This window comes from Pongo abelii, chromosome 21, assembly GCF_028885655.2.
Source record: "Pongo abelii isolate AG06213 chromosome 21, NHGRI_mPonAbe1-v2.0_pri, whole genome shotgun sequence".
Lineage (NCBI taxonomy): Eukaryota > Metazoa > Chordata > Mammalia > Primates > Hominidae > Pongo > Pongo abelii.
Window position 1 is genome coordinate 68,672,059 of NC_072006.2, and position 18,161 is coordinate 68,690,219.

Genomic DNA, 18,161 nt, shown 5'->3' on the forward strand with positions numbered 1-18,161 from the left:
GCCATCAACGGTGGTACCAATGTTAAGCTTATTATTATTATTATTATTTTTAGTGGCAGAGTGTCACTCTGTTGCTCAGGCTGGAGTGCAGTGGTTTCAATCATAACTCACTATAACCTCACACTCCTGGTCTCAAGTGATCCTCCCACCTCAGCCTCCCGAGTACCTAGGAATACAGATGTGCCATTGTGCCTGGCTATTTTTTTATTTTTTTTGTAGAGAGGGTCTCACTATGTTGCCCAAGCTGGTTTCTTACTCCTGGCTTTAAGAGACCTGCCTTGGCCTCCGAAAGTGCTTGGATTGTAGACATGAGCCACCACACCTGACCCAATGTTAAGTTTAAAGTTAGTTTTTTCCCTCCTGGCCTCACTCTTGCAACTTTTCTAACTGCCACCGGGGCCAGGGTCCATCCTGGGGCTCCCACCCTTCCTGGAGAAGGAGAACACACCCACGTCCTGGTAGTGTTCAGTTCTTCCAGGCCCATCAGAGCTGGTCATGGTTGCAGGGCTGGCCTGGCGGTCCTCTGTGCTGGGCTCTGTTCTTAGTCCACACTTAAGTTCTCATAGCACCCAGCACCTTGGAGGCTGTCATTGTCAGCTCCTTCTTAATTCCACTGATTGTACACTTTCCAGACTGAAGTCATTGCTTCGTCCAGACAGGAGCAAAGAAAGCCATGGCTGCTTGCTAGGATCTCCTCTTCTCTGAGCTGCCAGGTTCAGAAGCCCCTCTGTGCCTGTGTGGTCACCAGTGTCTACCACCAGTCTTCCTGCCCCTGTGCCTTCTATGCCAGTTTCTTCATGCCATCTTTTGTGCATGTAAAATCCTGAAGTCTTCCAAGAGCATTAGTGGCAGTGAACTGAATGCTTGCAGTAGCTTTTTCGTGGCTGTTGCTAACCCTTCCAACAGTTCCTTGAGGGTCCACCTCAACACAGCTTTAAGAAGAGGGCAGCTGAGGGCTGAGTCCCTGGCTGAATGAAGAAGGGTCAGGCCTGGCCCTGAGGTCACTCCTCAGAAATGCACCTGATACAACTAGCATCTCCTGTAGATTCCTCAGCTTCCTCCTTGCTGGGGAGTTCTAGGTTATGCTGCCTTGGAGTGTCTTGCTATTGTCCTGGGCTATGCTACTCTTTGGCCCTGCCTGATACTCACTCCAGTTGTAGCTGAGCTGTTTGAAACCTGCTCTCCTAAGTTCTGGGGAAAATCTTAGGCCCTCCTCTAGCTGATGCTGTCAGCAGGACAGGCCATTGATTATTTGAGGGTCCTATTGCTTCCTCCCTGCAGCCTGCTCTGGGAGCCCTTGACCCTGGGAGGTGGAACTCTGCCCAGCTTTAGTAGTGGAATATGCAGGGGGAGTGTCTTCCTGAGTCTCCTTCCTCACCAGACGCTGTGAGGCCCCTGCCTGGGCTGTGGATTGGGGTTGGGGAGGGTGGCACGGAATCCCCAGGTCCCATCTCACTGGCTGTGCATCCCTGTACTGCACCCCAGGCCCATGTGCTTCGTGAAGCAGCTCGAGGTCCCTCCATATGGGAGCTACCGGCCCAACGTGGCCCCTGCCACACCCAGGGCCAACTTGGCCAAGGAGCTGGAGAAGTTCTCCAAGGTCACCTTTGACTACGCAAGTTTCGATGCTCAGGTTTTTGGCAAACGCATGCTTGCCCCAAAGATTCAGACCAGCGAAACCTCACCTAAAGCCTTTCAATGTAAGTTGGGGATAATTGTTCTTGTTTCTCTTCTGTGTTGCTCCTGGGAGGGGCAGGATTCAAGGGGCAGTGGAGGAGGGACCCTCTCGAGGAGCTACTAGGGAGGGAAACTCTACCCTCATGGGAGGACCACGATGCAGGCTGGAGGTCTTCGCTGTCCCAGTGGGCACTGTGGTAGCTTTCTTGGGGCCTGCATCTCACTCCTGCTGCCACCTTCATGTTCACCATTAACATTTATGTGTCTCCTAATTATTTGTGAAACAAAATGCAGATCTGTTACGGGTGTGTGTGTCAAAGACTTCAGAGCAACTCCACCAACACAGTTCACCCTGGGAGATGCCACTCTCCCCACTGTCCTCATGCTACCTGTTTAATCCCAGTGCAGCTGGCTGTCCATTTCCCAGCACTGCCTCTGGGGAGGGTCAGACTGTGGGCTGGGTGGGGCCAGATGACTGCGGGGCTGGGCCCAGTGCCCTGGCAGGAAGCCATTGCTCTCCTGGTGGAGACCATCTTACTGGATACAATGTGTTATCTGTGACATTAGTAACAAATTTTCTGGATAATTGTACTGACAAAAATCATTCCTATAAATCTTTAAGAACAATCCTTTCTGTCTTGTCTTGTCACTTCCTGCCCTAATTTGTGGAATAAGCCCATTAGCCCTGGAAGTGCATGTGAAATGGAAAAGCATTCAGTGTACACATGAGATTGGGAGTGGTGTCTCGTGGCAGATGTTGTCAGCCCCAAACATGACGTGACGAGTTTCCTACATGAGAATAATAAAAGTACTGATTGATGTGGCTGCCAGTGGGGTGTGAGCCTCTCTTCCTAACTTTGACAGAACCTGCTCTTTAGGATGGAGGACTTCCTGCCTCCAGGCACACGTGCCTACTTGGATGAGGGAATGCAATGGTGCCAGTGGAGAGGGGGACCGCACGATAAGCTTTCCAATATATCTAGACCTTTCTGGATATACTGGTGACATCGTGATTGCTGAGAACATTGTGCATAAGAGTGATTTTGCAGCTACAGTACAATTAATTACTGGAAAAGATAACATTCCGTGCCTTCATTTGTCATGTTCATTTGAGCAATAATGTTACTTTTTTAAGGCAGTGACGGTTACTGGGGACACCAAGTCAGCCTAAATATGGATACACCCTTTTGAGATGATGTGACAAAATTTTCCTATTTGGGTGATATGGCAAACACTCATCCTATTCACAGAATGCTTCAGTTTCTGATAGACAAGTTATTTTTGTTTGAAATATCAGGGCTGCTGGAATGTCTTGGAGGCTTTTACTCCTTTTGCCCAAATTTTCACTGAGCCAGAAACAAGATTGTCTCCTCAGTCCCCTGGAGGAGTGTGGGTGGGAGTGAGGTGTGTGAGGACTTGGGACTGGGATGGGTGGCCAAGCCCCTGGCCCACTTCCACATAGCTGTGCCCTGGGCCCTCCCATCCCTCCCAAAGTGCCCCCTCCCCACTGACTTGTCTGCATTGCTGCCTCTTTTCAAGTTTTATATCAGCCTGGTGTTGTTCCCTTTTTGCAGCCAAACCTTTCCCAAAGGCCTCTTCCCCCAGGCACAGCCCCTCCAGTAGTTATGTGAGGAGCACTTCATCCTCTTCTGCAGGCTTTGACTACTCGCACGACGCCGAGGCTGCACACATGGCTGCCACTGCCATCCTGAACCTCTCCACGCGCTGCTGGGAGATGCCTGAGAACCTCAGCACGAAGCCACAGGACCTCCCCAGCAAGGTTAGTATGTCCACTACGGAGCCTTTCTTGGGAGAGGTGAGTTGGTGGAATTTGCAGTCAGGCCCACCTGCTCTCTGCACAAAATGTCCCTAGGAATGGCTTGTGCCTAGCTGGCAATTCTCATTCTTAACTTTTTCTCCCTCCTGGCCATGGCCCTGAGGCCTGCAGAGCTTAGATGGGTCCACCAAGAGAACCTAGTGTGCTGAGCGAAGGGGGACCAAGGGCTGTGAACACAAGTTTCCACGTGTTAGGTTGTGCACACACCATGCGCCCACGTGTCTCCCTCTGAGCCTGAGGGTGGTGCACACACGTGCCCATGTGTTTCCTTCTGACTCCAGGGCGGTGCACATGCCCTGTTCACATGTGTTTCCCACAGTCTTGTGGTTGCTGACACACTCTCCTTGCTCAGAGGACCTAGTCTTACCCATGTTTATGACATGTCCTGAGGGACTGGTTTTTATGCTGTTGGGAGGCAAGAGGAATTCTAGGGCCCCGTTCATGGGAAATCAGGAAATGGCAGTTGGATTTTTCCCTCTCACTGCCTGTCTATCCCTGTTGTTCTGCTTCCTTCTATGGGAACCAGTGTTCTGGACTCTGTACGTTTGATTCAAATGGACCAGAAGGCACACACGGGAAGGGGCTGGAATCGCTAACAGATTTCACCTTTGCAATTGCAGTCTGTGGATATTGAGGTAGACGAAAATGGAACCCTGGACTTGAGCATGCACAAACACCGCAAACGAGAAAATGCTTTCCCCAGCAGCAGCAGCTGCAGCAGCAGCCCCGGTGTGAAGTCTCCCGACGCCTCCCAGCGCCAGAGCAGCACCAGCGCCCCCAGCAGCTCCATGACCTCTCCCCAGTCCAGCCAGGCCTCCCGCCAGGATGAGTGGGACCGGCCCCTGGACTACACCAAGCCTAGCCTCCTGAGAGAGGAGGAACCTGAGGAGGTGGGTGCAGGCGCCTGGGCAAGCAGTCAGGCGGCTGCAGCCAGCTTGCCCTGCCTGAGGCTGTTGTGATATTGGCTTTTCAAGGAAGCTCCTCCTCACAGGCTTCTGGAAGAGCCTCGGGGAGCCATCCCTTTTTGTGAAGGGTCCTTCATCTTCTGAGCAGCTGGGACTCAGGGGCTCACCCTCTGGGTGGGATTTTCAGCAGCAGGGTCATGCTGTGCCCTTGTCTGTCAAGAAGGAGGTGGTCTTCTCACCCCTGTAGAGCATGGTGTCCAGTACCAATGTGGGCACTGAGGAGGCATGGGGAGGAGAAACGCATCTTTCAGATCCCAGGAGTTGATTGGGGAACAGCTCAGGTTTCTTGGGTTTTGAGCCTCCCATCACCCTGCAGAGCTGACCTGCTGTCCAGGTAGGGGCAGAGCCAGCGAGAGAGCTTAGGACCTGGGCTTAGGATCACCCATGGTGGGCAGTGCTAGGTCCCTGAGACCAGGACCAACCTGGCACTGTGGAACTGTGGTCTGGGAAGCAGGGGATCCTTTCGTTTTTAGTTGTCCCTTAAAACGTATGAAAGAAGAACCCTCAGAGGCCAGCTAATTCTGGGCTTTTTCCCAAGGAGGTGTGTGTCCTGAAGAGCAAAGTCCAGATGTGAGGGCAGCCCAGGGTCCAGGCGGCACCAGCGGCATGTGTGAGACTAGCAGGCCCCTCTCCCTCTCCTTCTCCTCCCCTAAAGCCCCTCAGGAGGTGGAAGGGGTCCCTGTGGAAGGAGCAGGGCCAGACTCTCAAGGAGGAATGAGGGGGGTGGGGCTAGGCCCCTATGAAGGGTGGGGGCTGGATCAGGCCCCCTCCATAATCCAGCCTCAGTGGGAGCCAGACTTCCTTACTGGTCCTCACACTGCCCTCAGGTCACCCCATTTTATAGAGGAGCAGCCTGGGAACCCACAACAAGGTCCAATTATCCGAACTGTTATTATGCTGGGCTGTGGGCTTCACAGGCATTTCCTCATTTGACCCCCAAAACCCTGTGAGGGGCTGCTGTTATCTCAAGTTGGAAAGAGTGGCACCTGGGCCCCAAGAGCCTGAGCCACTTGCCTGGGACACATGCGAGTGCCTGTCAGGACTGGGTTTTGAGCTTTGGTTAAAGCATCCTGCAGAATGTTGGCCTTCTGACCCTTCCTGGACCCCTGGCCCCTCCGTGGGAGGGACTGTGCCCTGCTTACCTGTGTCCACAGCACTGAGCTTTCCATACCCAGCATTCAGTTTGAGGCCTTTATCAAGTACCTGCTGTGGTCAAGGCATCGCACTGGTGGGAGTGTCGGGCCAGGTGGTTTCAAGGTTACTGCAATTGTCGTAATTTGTATGTTATTACCCTCGCTGTGCCATCTCATCTTCATGGCATTTCGGTAACACTTATTTAGTGCCTGCTGTCTATTGAGTGCCATCCCTGGCTCTGAAGGGAACTGTATCCTGATGTTTACGCTGCGGAGTGACGTGGCGGAGGGGACTCACACATCTGAGGCCAGGGAGGGTGTCAGGAGCCTGCCACACTGGGCAGCACCAGCCTTCCTCATTTCTAGGGCAACGCAGGAGCTCTGGCTGAAGCAGGGGAGGGATCCAGCCCCTCAGGGGTGTTGTCTTCTGTGTTTTGCTGGGGGGAGTTAAGTTTTCCTCCCTTATCCAGAAGATAGGAGACTCCGGGAGATGTTTCTGTGGACACTGTCCTGAAGGGTCCCTCTCCCTCGCCCACTGGGTTGGGCGCCCAGGCCTCCCCGCCAGCCGGTTAAAACATCTCCCTGCTGGTTTTTTGCAGTCAGAGCCAGCAGCCCATTCTTTTGCTTCTTCTGAAGCAGATGACCAGGAAGTGTCGGAAGAGAATTTTGAGGAGCGGAAGTATCCGGGGGAAGTCACCCTGACCAACTTTAAGCTGAAGTTTCTCTCCAAGGACATAAAGAAGGAGCTGCTCACGTAAGTCCCTGTTTGGCTGGCACAGCTCCTAGGGGACCCTCTGTGGCCTGGGGAGGAACAGGCCCTGGTCCCGACCCATGACGACCGGGTCTGCTCAGGCTTCCCCCGACCTGTCCTGACCACCTCGAGCCAGGCAGCCTGTGACAGGAGCCAGAGTATTCACAACACCTTTGTGTTGTGCTGGGCTTTACTGCAATCTTCCAGAAGTGATTAAGAACAAAGCAGGACGAGCTCACCAAGCAGGACAAGCAGGGCGTGGGGAGAGTGGAGGAGAGTTCCTCAGAGAGCTCTGCAGGAAGCCCTCGGGGCAACCAGAGGCCGGGCCGTCTCCCTGAGGCCGCAGCTGGGCACGTTCTGCCCTGGGCTCCATGGCCAAGGCCTGGAATGTGCTGCCTTAGGACTCACCACCCTCAACTCTGTCATCCTGGCTGGCCCAGAGGCTGCGTGTCTGAGCTGGTCCTCACGGGGTTGGAATAGACAGAGTTGCTGATGGATATGAGTCAGATGTCAGTGACCTTCTGGTCAACCTTCATTGCCAGCCACCTGTCCTAGGGGACTGTGAGAGACTGTGCCTGGCACCTGCTCCACAGGTGATCCAGCTCTCACATGTGCTCAGAGTACATTTCTGGGGTCCCTCTTCTCCCCACCCTGAACCCCTCTTGTACCCTCACACTTGTGGCTTGCTGTCTTGGGAGTGGCTGGATCCAGGGAAGGCCTTGCTTCAGGGCCTGGAAAAGGGAAGGAGCTCCCTGCCTAAATATTCATGGGCACCTACACGTGCACACACAGCAGCACATGTGCGTCAGAGGCATCCTAACTTTAAGCTCAACTTTAATTTGATTACTTTTTCTTCTTGAGTTAAGTTGTGTGGGAGAAACTTCCAGCCTGAGAGGCACCGGCTGTCCTCCAAGGACTGAGGGGAGGAGGGGCCACCGCTTGGCTCGTGGGTGAGCCAGGAGTGGGCACCAGTCGCCCTCGCAGAGCAGGCTCAGCCTGGGGGGCAGGTACACACCACTCTCTGGTCTGACACTCTTTTTCCTTTGTCCAGCTGTCCCACCCCTGGCTGTGACGGCAGCGGCCACATCACCGGGAACTACGCCTCCCACCGCAGGTTTGTCTCCTGCTCGGGTCTGTCTGGCCTGGCCTGGGTGCTTCGTGGTGGGTCTTCCTCCTCTCCTCCTCCTCTGCTCCCCCTCTTTGGCTTACCCCAATATCCCATCTCTTCTCTTTCAGCCTCTCTGGTTGCCCTCTTGCTGACAAGAGCCTCAGAAACCTCATGGCTGCCCACTCTGCTGACCTCAAGTATGTTTGCGCTCCCTGACCTCCTGTCTCTTGGGCAGCACCCTCGCTTTGCTCTCCTTCCATGAGGCTCCTGCCAAAATCAGCCTTCTCCAAGGTGCCAAGCCTCAGCTGGCCCCAGCTCTCCTGAGATGGGCAGAGAGGCAGAGCTGTGGAGGGGCTGATTCTGCTTGGCTGGGGCTGCTCTGCCTGTGTGCACCTGCTCTGAGCTCTGCTGTTTGCCTCTCCGCTGGGGGCTAGGGGCCACTGCAGGCTCCTGCGCTGCTCTTGCCCCATTCCCCACCCTCCAGCCTCTCCTGAAGACCCCTGACAGGGCTGTCTGGGCCTGCTTTCTCACTGCCCTAGATATCTGGGAAAAGCCCAGAAACAACCAGGGAACGTAAGCCCTGCCGTGGCTCGGCAGGCCACAGGCTGTGCGGCTCTTGCTAAATGAACTGAACGTTGATAATGAAGAGAAAGCTCCTTGCCATCCGCTCTCCTGTCACGCTCCAGCTGCTTCTGCCTTGGCCCTGATGCCCTCCCCCCATGCTCATGCCTTCTCTTTGCTGGGCTCTCCCGTTTCTGCTTCTGTACTTCTCTGCCCCTACCTAACACATGGGCAGGGCAGGCCCTGCAGGCACCAGCTATAGCCTGCTTGACAGTCCTGCACAACCAGGCGCAAGCACCCAGAGGTTTCCAGGAGTCAGTGTCCTCCTGGGGCTGGAGTCAGGGACTGTTATTGCCTTTGGTTTTCATGCCTCCAGTTGTGCTGTGACTCCACAGCCTGTGTGACCCTGAGCCATGGGGAGCTCCTCCTGGGCACCGGAGTCGAGCTGAGGCCTTGGAGGAAGGGGGTCCCATTCTTGTCTCCTCAGGTCACCCCTCTCCAGGGGTGTCCCTCCCTCCCACAGGCCTCTGTGTTGGGGGCCCTGAATCCAGGTCAACACACCCTGGCTCATTCCATTCTGGGGCCAGACAGGATCCCGGGCACTGGTGCCTCTAAGATGAGGAAATGAAATTGCTGAAGGCTTCTAGGGACCTTAGCTGGCTCAGAGCTGGACAGAAAGCTCTAGGTCTCCCAGAGCCCCCACCAGCAGCTTGTCTCTGTTCCTCTCTGGAGGCTGGTCTGGCCCCAGCAGCCAGGAGGAGTGTGTCATCAGGCCCTTCAGTTCCCACAGGGTGGGGTGCACCGTCTCAGTTTCCTTCCTGGAAGTTAATAGCTTCAACATACATATTTTCTGAGGCTTAGATCACCACAGCAGCTTCACACATGGACTTATTCATTCATTCTGCCGCCCACTTCGTCTAGTCCTAGAAACCCAGGAAACACTCAGTCCTGCAGCTTCTGGGACTGTCCTCTCTCCCTCTTTCCTTCTTCTCTTGCCATCTTTCTTGCATTCCTTTTTCCTTTCCCAATTATGCTTTCTTTTCCATGATTAGTTTCCATGGTTTTTCCCATTTGGGCCTGAGTAATTTAAGAGGAGAAATATGGCTGCCGGCACTCAGTGGCCCCAAATGTCACCACGTCCTTTCTGTCCTGTGAAGTGGATGCTCGGGCGGATGAAAGGAGCTTGGCACAGTTCGGGCCTGGAGACATGGCCGTCTGGGAGAGTTAGTGCTTTTTTAAGACTAAGAGCCTGTGAAGAACCTTAACGCCAAACTTCTTTAGAAATAACGACCAAAAGCCTCCCCTGTGTGAAAGTGAACCACTCATCAGCATCAGCAGGGTTTGGGCAGGCAGCCAAGGCCTCCAGGCTCCTTCAGAAACTCCAGTCTCCCCCAGGGGCCTTTCTATGGGAGGCCACTTCCTCTCCTCCCTCTGATCACTGCATGAGCTTGGGACGATGGTGGTCTCACCCCGCCACGTGTCCCGGTGTCCCAACCTCCTTGCTCTCTGCCACCTTCCGTGTGAGGCGGCTTCGGGTGCTGGCTCCTCCTGATCAGCCTTGTGGCAGCCATGGGTGAAGGTGGCCTTGGGACAAACGAGGTTGCTTTCATGACCTCCCTGTCCACACCTGACTGCCGCGGAGTCGGATGATGCGTGCTTTGTGTTTTAAGTGAGTCCCAAGGGCGCTCACTCTTCCCTCCCGTGTGTCTGATGTGGTCAAGGGCTGCGAGGACATGGCTGCCTCGGGCCACTCAGCTCATCTTGTGTTAGGAGTTGAGCTGCAACCACACACACCTGCCAGGGCATGACAGCCTTTGTGCAGGGTGAGGAATGCCTGTGCACAGCACAGGGATGGGGCTTAGAGAGGTGAGACCCGGCGTGTATTGCCAAGGCAGAGGGTGCCCCTCAGACACAGTGTTCCCTTCTGCCCAGATGGGGCACTCAGAAGCAGGTGGTGGGAGGGGTGGAGGTGGCTCCAGATTCCTGCAGCTGACGCTGAGGGTCCGCAGGGCCATAAGGGGCCTTCAGAGGGGACACCTGCTCCTCTGACTACGTGAGTACTTTCCTCTCTTGGACATGACTCTTGAGAAAAGCCATTGAATCGGGCCTTAGTGAGGACTGCAGGATGGCCCCACCTGTGTGTTAGGTACCTGCCAGCCCCTTGGGGGTTATACCCCCACCTGAGACTCACTCACAGATGCCATCGGGGAGTATCTCCTCTGCTGTTGATGCCACTCACAGCCCAATGCTGTGCTTATCCTCGTCGAGGCCTGGAGCTGCTGTGGGTCTGTCACTCTGGCCACCTGAGTGGCCACTTGCCCACCGCACTGAACCTGAGCTCTACCTGATGCTTTCCTGCCACTGAGACAAGGAGCTGGAGCCCCAAGTGGCCACTTGAACAGCTGCCAACCCAGGAAGGAGAGGCAGGCCATCTTCAGTTCTCTTGGCTGGCCAGCAAGGTATCCAATGTGTGGCCCACAGGGCAAGGATGAAGGAACCTGAGACTCCCCAGGAGGGCACCCCAAGAAAACTCCTAGGGGCCGAAGAGAAGGTTGCAAGAGGTGGGGCCAGCCCTGCTGTGCCACCATAGCCCTTTGGGTGCCAGGCTGTGCCCGGCTTCATCTTCCTCCAAGCGAGGAGATGTCCTGTCCCAGTGGCCGGATGTCAGATGTGCTGGTGGAAGACTCCGGTGAGGAAGGACCAGCAGCAGGGAAAGTGAGACGTCCTCCCTGGGGTCTGAGTGCCACTGCAAAGTGCCTTTGAGCAGCAGGTGATCTGGACACAAGCCCTGAACTCTTGCCTGGCTCCTGCAGGGTCAGGGGTCGGGAGGGGTGAGGCGCAGAGAGCAGGCCTGACGGGGGATGGATCTACCCGCAGAATCGGGTCACCTCCTCCCACTGTCTAACATCAGCAGGAACTCACATATTTTTTCCTCAGTGGACATTCGGAAGAAAATAACATCCGTGCTTGTAATATTAAAGTGGAACTTTGTACCACCTTATGTGATACATTCATCAAATAGTTTTGGGTGTGTAAAGTAGGACTTTTGTGTTTCTCCTCCTTACTCTCTGCTGTAAGCCACTGGCTGTGTGAACTCTGCAGTTATGCTACACAACAGCCAGGCCTGGCACGGCCAGCGCCATCTGCTCTGCAGCAGGTGTGCAAAAAGGCCTCTGTTCATTTACCAGCCCATGGTGGCAACCCTTTGTGAGGGCAAGCTCCCAGCCCGTCCAAGAAGATGAACTGGTCTTAGGCTCTGCTTCAAGTTATGGCTCAGATGTGCTCTGAATGCCTTTAGTCCAGCCTGGACTCTACAGAAGTCCAAGCTGGGAGCCCTTCGTGTCCTTGGCTGCAGTGGACCCTATAGGCCTGTCCCAGTGCCCAGGTTTGGTGTCTGGGTATAAACCGATGCTGGAGCAGCAGTTGGCTGCTCTCCTCTCAGACTTCCTGGTCTCCCTCGGGGAGACGGGGGAGCAGAGTACTGAACCCCTGAGATGATCGCATCAGACCCCTGTTGCTGGCAGTCGGCAGCTGGGGTGAACATCGGTGATGCTCCTCTGCAGACAAGGGAATGTGGGTGGGCCCACTCAAGGGCTGAGCCCAGAAGGCTTTCTTCTGGGGGTCCCAGGGCTCTGGGCCGGGGCTAAACGTCTTCACGGGCTCTGGTTCCAGTTCTGCTTCCCTCTGCAGGTGCCCCACGCCCGGCTGCGACGGCTCTGGCCACATCACAGGGAACTACGCTTCACATCGGAGGTGAGCTGCCACACCCTCAGGTCCTGGGCCCCAGGGGTGGGTAGGGAATCTCTTCCTTAGATGAAGATTAGAAGACACTAATGTTGCTGACAGCTAGAGTCCATTTCCATCTCTTTAATCTGAATTGTTGCCATTTCCAGAACCTGATTAGGTTGCCCTCTGCAGTAAGATAAAAAGACAAGGGGTCAGGGTTAGGGGCTCGTGGTAATGCCTCTCCTTCCCAACCCTGCTGCCTCGTGTGAAGGCTGTGTCTGTGGATTCTGCTTCTTATTGATCCATCAATTGCCCTCACTCTCTCCCACCCCAACCTGGGGTCACAGAGCTTGAGGGGAGAGGATGAGATGAACGGGTGTGAGAAGCTGCGGTTCTAGCACTAAAGTGGCCTTTTTTCCTCTTTCGAAATCAGCTTGTCCGGCTGCCCTCGTGCAAAGAAAAGTGGAGTCAAGGTGGCACCCACCAAGGACGACAAGGAGGACCCTGAGCTGATGAAGTACGTTGGGCCATGCTGGCTCTTTCATTGCTTTGCAGAATTGAGATTTTCCTGTGTTTTATGATGTAAAAAACTCCTACTAGGTTCCCTTTTCATTAATACAACGGGTCACCTAACTGATCAATGCCAACTCTCGTTTCTTTCGTTTTTCTGGAAGCTCTCACACACTACACGTTGATACCTATGAAGATATGACCCTGGATGTCACGTGGAGGGCATGGGTGCCAGATCCTCCGGGCTTCTCAGGTCTGGAGTATTTGACGGGGCTGGGAGAGGCAGAGCACCCTTCTGCCTATGTCTTAGGGCCACCTGGGAGTGGGCCCCAGGGCCTTGCAACCTGCAGAATTTGTCTGGCAGGAAAGGTGAGATGCAGGAATCAAGGAGGAGAGGGTGGTTAGAACGACGCTGAAGCTCCAAATCCCATGTGTCCGTCCACCCACACACCTATGCAGAGAGCTGGTAGATGGAGAGAGCCGGGAGGATCTAAACTGGGAACCAGACACTGTTGGGTGAAGGAAAGAGGACATCCTGGGCCTTAAGTGACCCAAGTCCTTGAGGAGAAAAGATTCTCCTCTATTGCTCTTCTCACTGGGGCAGGGTGGGGGCCCACGTGTCTTTGTGGGGCTTATAGGTGAACCCTGACTGTGTGTTATCCTACTCGGTGGGGGTTTGTGTCCTTGCAAGCTTATTCTTCCAATAGGGAACGGGTCCCCTGCACTGCCCACTTTTAGGTGGGGGGAATGCTTTGCTACAGACTCAAACCAGGTGACCCACTGGCCATTTTGCCCAGGACTGAGGTACTTTCAGAGCTGACATCTGGCAAAATGGGTAGTGGGTTCCCCAGCAGGTGAGCAGTGGAAATGATGGCTCTGGACACCTTGTTGCCCAGGGTTAGGGGCTGGCTCGGTCGGGACAGGGCCTCGGGGCTGGCTTGGTCGGGATAGGGCCTCGGGGCTGGCTTGGTCGGGACAGGGCCCTACTACACCCACAGGAAGCAGGTTGCCCTGATTGTGTTACTTGCTGGGCCAAGAGCAGCCAGACCTCACCCCCGGGGAGGGGCAACTTGGCCTGAGATTGGGTTGCTCCTCCTGGTAGTTTGCTCCAGCTGTGCCCAAACATCTGCTTGGCCACACTGGAGGAACCTAACTGACCAACATCACATCCTTCAGAAGGGGATGGCCCCACCAGCTGTTTGGTGTAATAGGCTGTGGCTTGTTTATTTATTTAATTTTTACTGTAAAACTGTAATGAATGCTAAATTAACAATGTAAAATTTATGGTTGTTAGTACTATGAAGGTCGCACACTAAATGCTGAGGTGGATAAAAAGCATTTTGCCCCTGAGAATCCAGGAATTTGCCTATGATCATATAAGAGCAACACCTTTATGGATTTGGCAAGGATCCTGCTGGCAGGGATATTATAAGTGAATTGTGCTGCATTTGCAAATGATTAAAATCAAGATCAGCATTTTTCAAATTAACCAGGAAAAATGGTTTTCCTTTCTAATGTGCTGTCAACTTAGCTTTAAAAAAAAAAGAGTTCTTTAGCCAAGTGGAGACTGTGACTTTCAGAAACACATTATCCTGCATTCGCAGGATAGATGAAGTTCCTAATGGCGCCATGGCAGAGGGAACCTGACTACTAAACACCTCCGTTTTACAGGGTTCCTTCCCAGCCATAAACTTTAACTGCATTTATAATTGCCTAGCATCTTTGAACAGATGCATATCAAAGCAGAAACTTGAATGGATGCGTCAGGTCATGCTGAGGGATGGGATTTTGTCAGCATGCATGAGCTGTGATTTGGAGAGCCTGGTGGTGCAAGAGTCCTTTTTATGACATCTCCTGCCTGCACTATTTAAAATTAAGTCACATCAGGCACTTGGTGGTAAATCCCTTTGCCACAGCTTTGTAACTGGTCATAAAAGTCTTGCGGAGGTTCCAGCATGGGAGTCAAGAGGTGAATGCTCCCCTTGCCCTGCCCATTGTCCCTGGAGGGGAGCCCACGCTGCCCCTGGCCACACAGACACCCGACAAATGAAACGCACCTCTGGCCCGTGGTCCTGCCATGTTTCTCATGTCACTGGCACACACGGCTTCTGCCCCTCAACACGTGACAGGAAACACTAGCTTACCCAAGAAGCACAGAGAGGCCTCACCAGCTCAGTGTCTGCCCCGCCCCCGCCCCAGCACCTCTCAACATGATGTCCCTGATAGCTTGAAAGTCTCCACACCAGGTGTTGTGAGAAAGAGAGCGTACCTGAAATCTGAAATCCTCTCCATGTATGCGATTCCAGGGAACAAAAACAGTTTCCCTTGATGAAGGCGAGTAGCGTTTTGCAAGAAAGGGAGTAAAACTAATTGAGATTTGGGCCAGGCGCTGTGGCTCATGCCTGTAATCCCAGCACTTTAGGAGGCTGAGGCAGGCAGATCACCTGAGGTCAGGAGTTTGAGACCAGCCTGGCCAACATGGTGAAACCTCATCTCTACTAAAAATACAAAAATTAGCTGGGCGTGGTGGCGGGCGCCTGTAATCCCAGCTACTCGGGAGGCTGAGGCAGGAGAATTGCTTGAAGCTGGGAGGCGGAGGTTGCAGTGAGCCAAGATCGTGCCACTGCACTCCGGCCTGGGCAATAAGAGCGAGACCCCATCTCAAAAATAATAATAATAATAATAATAATAATAATAGTAATAATTCAGATTCGACTGTGTAGAGTAACTGAACAGCCAGCCACCTCCCATTTGGCCAGTGCCTCTTGCCAGCCAGGCTGTGCCTGGTGCAGGTGTCCCCCAGGGTCCCATGGTTGGGAGGCCATCCCCATCAGAGGGGGGCTGGACCTTGAATATGAACTTCCCAAAGTCCCCATAGGGGCCCCTGGCAGTGTCTCCGCTCTGGACGGGGATGAGGTGACCTTGGACTGGCTCAGGGAATGTCCTGTAAGTTTCTGAGGGCTAGGTGGGTGGGATGAGTAACAAAGGGGAAAGAACCAAGAGAGGGGCCTGTGGAGAGAGAGAAAGCAGGGCCCTGGCCGAGGTGGCTGGGAAGGGTCCGAAATGGCAGCTTCAGAGACGAGGCCAGAGTGTGGGGGCAAGGAGCCGGACACTACCCTCCCTGTCCAGGCCTTGTTGACCTTCCACTGAGCAGCGCAGCCCTGAGCCCCCTCTCACCCCTACGGCAGGAGCCTCTGCCACTGCCCCTGCCCCCTGCTACTGTCCTCCCGAGCGCTTCCTGTGCTGACCGTAACTTCCCTGTATGCCCATGAGTCTCCTCGTAAATGGAGCCACGGTGACCTCTCTTGGGGTCTTGTGTTGCCGGTAAGCAGCACACAGGGAATGTGTGACAAATAGTAATTTGGATGAGTTTCATTTACGGAGAGATAAGAATGAGCCTTGCAGATTGAAGATCTTGTCCTGGGTTTGGCGTGGGTTCCTGGATGACGTGGTCCCTCAGATCCCCAAGTCCTGGTCCAGGTCCTTCTCTGAGGCAGTGGGGACAGACACTCAGGTCATGGGCCTAGGCCCTCTGCATTGTCCTGTTTGTCTCTGACCCACACTGTGCCCAAGGCATTTGCCAATCTGAATTTATGTTATTTTCATAAGGGCCTCTATCCCTCTCCGGGAACACCCAGAACAAAGGAAAAGAAAACACCATTTAAGGCCAGCCTCAGGCAGGAGTGATTACGGGATATCCTAGCGAGTCTCCCCCACGTGAGGTCTGTGTTCTTCCTTCTAGAACATAGATCTCAGTTGTGGCAAAGCTGCAACATCTATGGGCATTGCCCCCTGATTGCACTGGCCTCAGTCTGGGAGGCTGTGGGGTGACAGGCCCCTGCTGTCCCTGAGCTCCCCTGCTTAGGGGACCTGCTATGGGGATCTCGTGATCCCCATAGGCCCCCAGGCCTATGCTTGATGCAAGCTCCCAGGGAGTAGCCTCTGAGTGGTCTCAGCTGACAACATGGCTCCACATTGCTGAGTGACACACAAGTGACTCCAGCAGCAAGGCTTGGAGTGAACCTGACAGCAGCCCCTGGGCCCAGGGTCATGGCTGCTGCAGGGCACGGAAAGAAGGTGGCTGCGGAGACCCCAGCCACGAAGGCGGAAGAGGGAGCATGGCCCTGCAGTCTTCACATTTAGCCCGGAAGGGCCAGTTCTTCCCTGAGGCTCCAGGACCTCAGCTGCCCTCCCTGCCTCACTCAGAAGCCCTTTAACGTGTGATGTTGGGCTCCCTCGTGTCTGGCTTGAGAGAGTCTCCAGGCTTCTCCTCCCAAACCTTCGCCCCTGTACTCATCCTGGCCTTTCTGTACCCAGGTGCCCAGTTCCAGGCTGTGTGGGGCTCGGTCACATCAGCGGGAAATACGCCTCTCACAGGAGCGCATCCGGCTGCCCACTGGCCGCCCGCAGGCAGAAGGAAGGTTCCCTCAATGGCTCATCATTCTCCTGGAAGTCCCTGAAGAACGAAGGACCGACCTGCCCTACCCCGGGCTGTGACGGCTCTGGCCACGCCAATGGGAGTTTCCTCACCCACCGGAGGTAACTGTGCCTGCAGGTCCTGCCCCTCTGTGCAGTCAGTAGGGACCCTCGCCTGGGGCCTGGGGCTGAAGCTCCTGAGGGAGGGCCAGACCAGGGCTCCGTGTGACCAGAGTTTCTCAAGGGAAAGGCCGGGCCACATGGGTAGCGGATGGGGGAGGCCAGCGGGTCTGTTGGTGCCAGGTGATGCTGTGGGTTATGTCTTCGCCATGCGTCTCCCCTCATAAGCCACCCGTCCACATCCTGATGGAGTCCTTCCTGGCTGGGTGTTATGCTGGACACAGAGGCCACACATGAGCAGAGCCCTGGGTCTGACACCTATGTTCTCTTAACAGGCTGACAACTTCTCAGGAAAAGTTTGTCTCCTACACCTTATGCCCTGTCCCTCCCATTCATCCCTCTTCTTTGAACTCCGGGCAGAGACCCCTGCCTGCTTTGCAAGGGAGCTGGTAACCCCTCTCTGTCAGGCAGTGGGCCTGGGCAGCATTCACCAACTCTCGCCTGCCCTCCAACACCTGCTCCAGAGCTGAAGGACCTTGCTTCAGCAGCCCCCACTTCCTGTCTGTGTCCTATGGTGACAATGAGTGCCTGGTCCCATCAGAAACCCTGTGTCTGGGCCTAGGGCCAATGCTGACTCTTCATTCCCTCCCCTGTCCCTCCCCTCCCCTTCTTCCCGCCTCCTTTCCCTCCCTTCTCCCTCCTTTCCTCTCCTCCCTCTCTTCCTCCTTCCCTTTCCCTCCCTTCTCCCTTTCCTCCCCTCTCTCTTCCCCTATTCCTCCCCCTTTCCTTCTTTCCCCTCCCTCCCCTTTCCCTCCTCTCCCCTTCCCTCCCTCTCTCCCCTCCCCCTCCCCTCTTCCCTCCCTCTCTTCCCTCCCCCTCTTCCCTCCCCTCCCTTCCCTCCACCCACCCTCCCGCCTCCCCCCTCACTCCCTTCCCACCCCCTCTCCTCCCCTTCTTCCTCTCCCCTCCCCTCCTCCCCACCTTCCCCTTCCCTTCCCTCCCCTTCCTCACCTCCTCTTCTTTTTCTTCCCCTCCCCTCCCTTTTCCCTCCCTTCCTCCATCTACAAGATTAATTAACTCACTTTGCACCATGTACCAAGCCTTGGAGAGAGAGCAGAGAAAAAAAGGACAACTACCCCTTATCCTTGCAGAGTGCATTTTGGGCAGAGTAGGTGGGACAGCTTGTAAACAAATAAATACGTAAATTACTCAGTGTGGGGAATGGTGGTGTGTGTGCTGGGCAAAACAGAAGCAGGGAAGAGGACAAGGAAGTCCTCTTTGAGAAGGAGGTAGCAGCTTGGCCTGAGGTGTCTGGGGCACAAGCCCTCAGTGAAGTGGCTGGAGCTGGGAACAGCCT

General features: G+C 54.7%; 1 protein-coding gene across 12 annotated transcripts in view; it reads left to right on the plus strand.

Moving 5' to 3' along the window:
* The window catches only part of MYT1 (myelin transcription factor 1), a 90,345-nt gene that overhangs the window by 59,754 nt on the left and 12,430 nt on the right, over positions 1 to 18,161 (plus strand). For 10 of the 12 annotated variants that reach the window (XM_054541992.2, XM_054541986.2, XM_054541988.2 and 7 more), the window contains 9 exons: positions 1,486 to 1,700; positions 3,252 to 3,457; positions 4,135 to 4,404; positions 6,212 to 6,366; positions 7,415 to 7,477; positions 7,600 to 7,668; positions 11,723 to 11,785; positions 12,192 to 12,275; positions 16,586 to 16,807. In XM_054541992.2, coding sequence (XP_054397967.1) covers positions 1,486 to 1,700; positions 3,252 to 3,457; positions 4,135 to 4,404; positions 6,212 to 6,366; positions 7,415 to 7,477; positions 7,600 to 7,668; positions 11,723 to 11,785; positions 12,192 to 12,275; positions 16,586 to 16,807 — 1,347 coding nt within the window. The remainder of the gene's footprint in view (positions 1 to 1,485; positions 1,701 to 3,251; positions 3,458 to 4,134; positions 4,405 to 6,211; positions 6,367 to 7,414; positions 7,478 to 7,599; positions 7,669 to 11,722; positions 11,786 to 12,191; positions 12,276 to 16,585; positions 16,808 to 18,161) is intronic. The other 2 variants (XM_054541987.2, XM_054541996.2) reach the window with 1 other exon arrangement.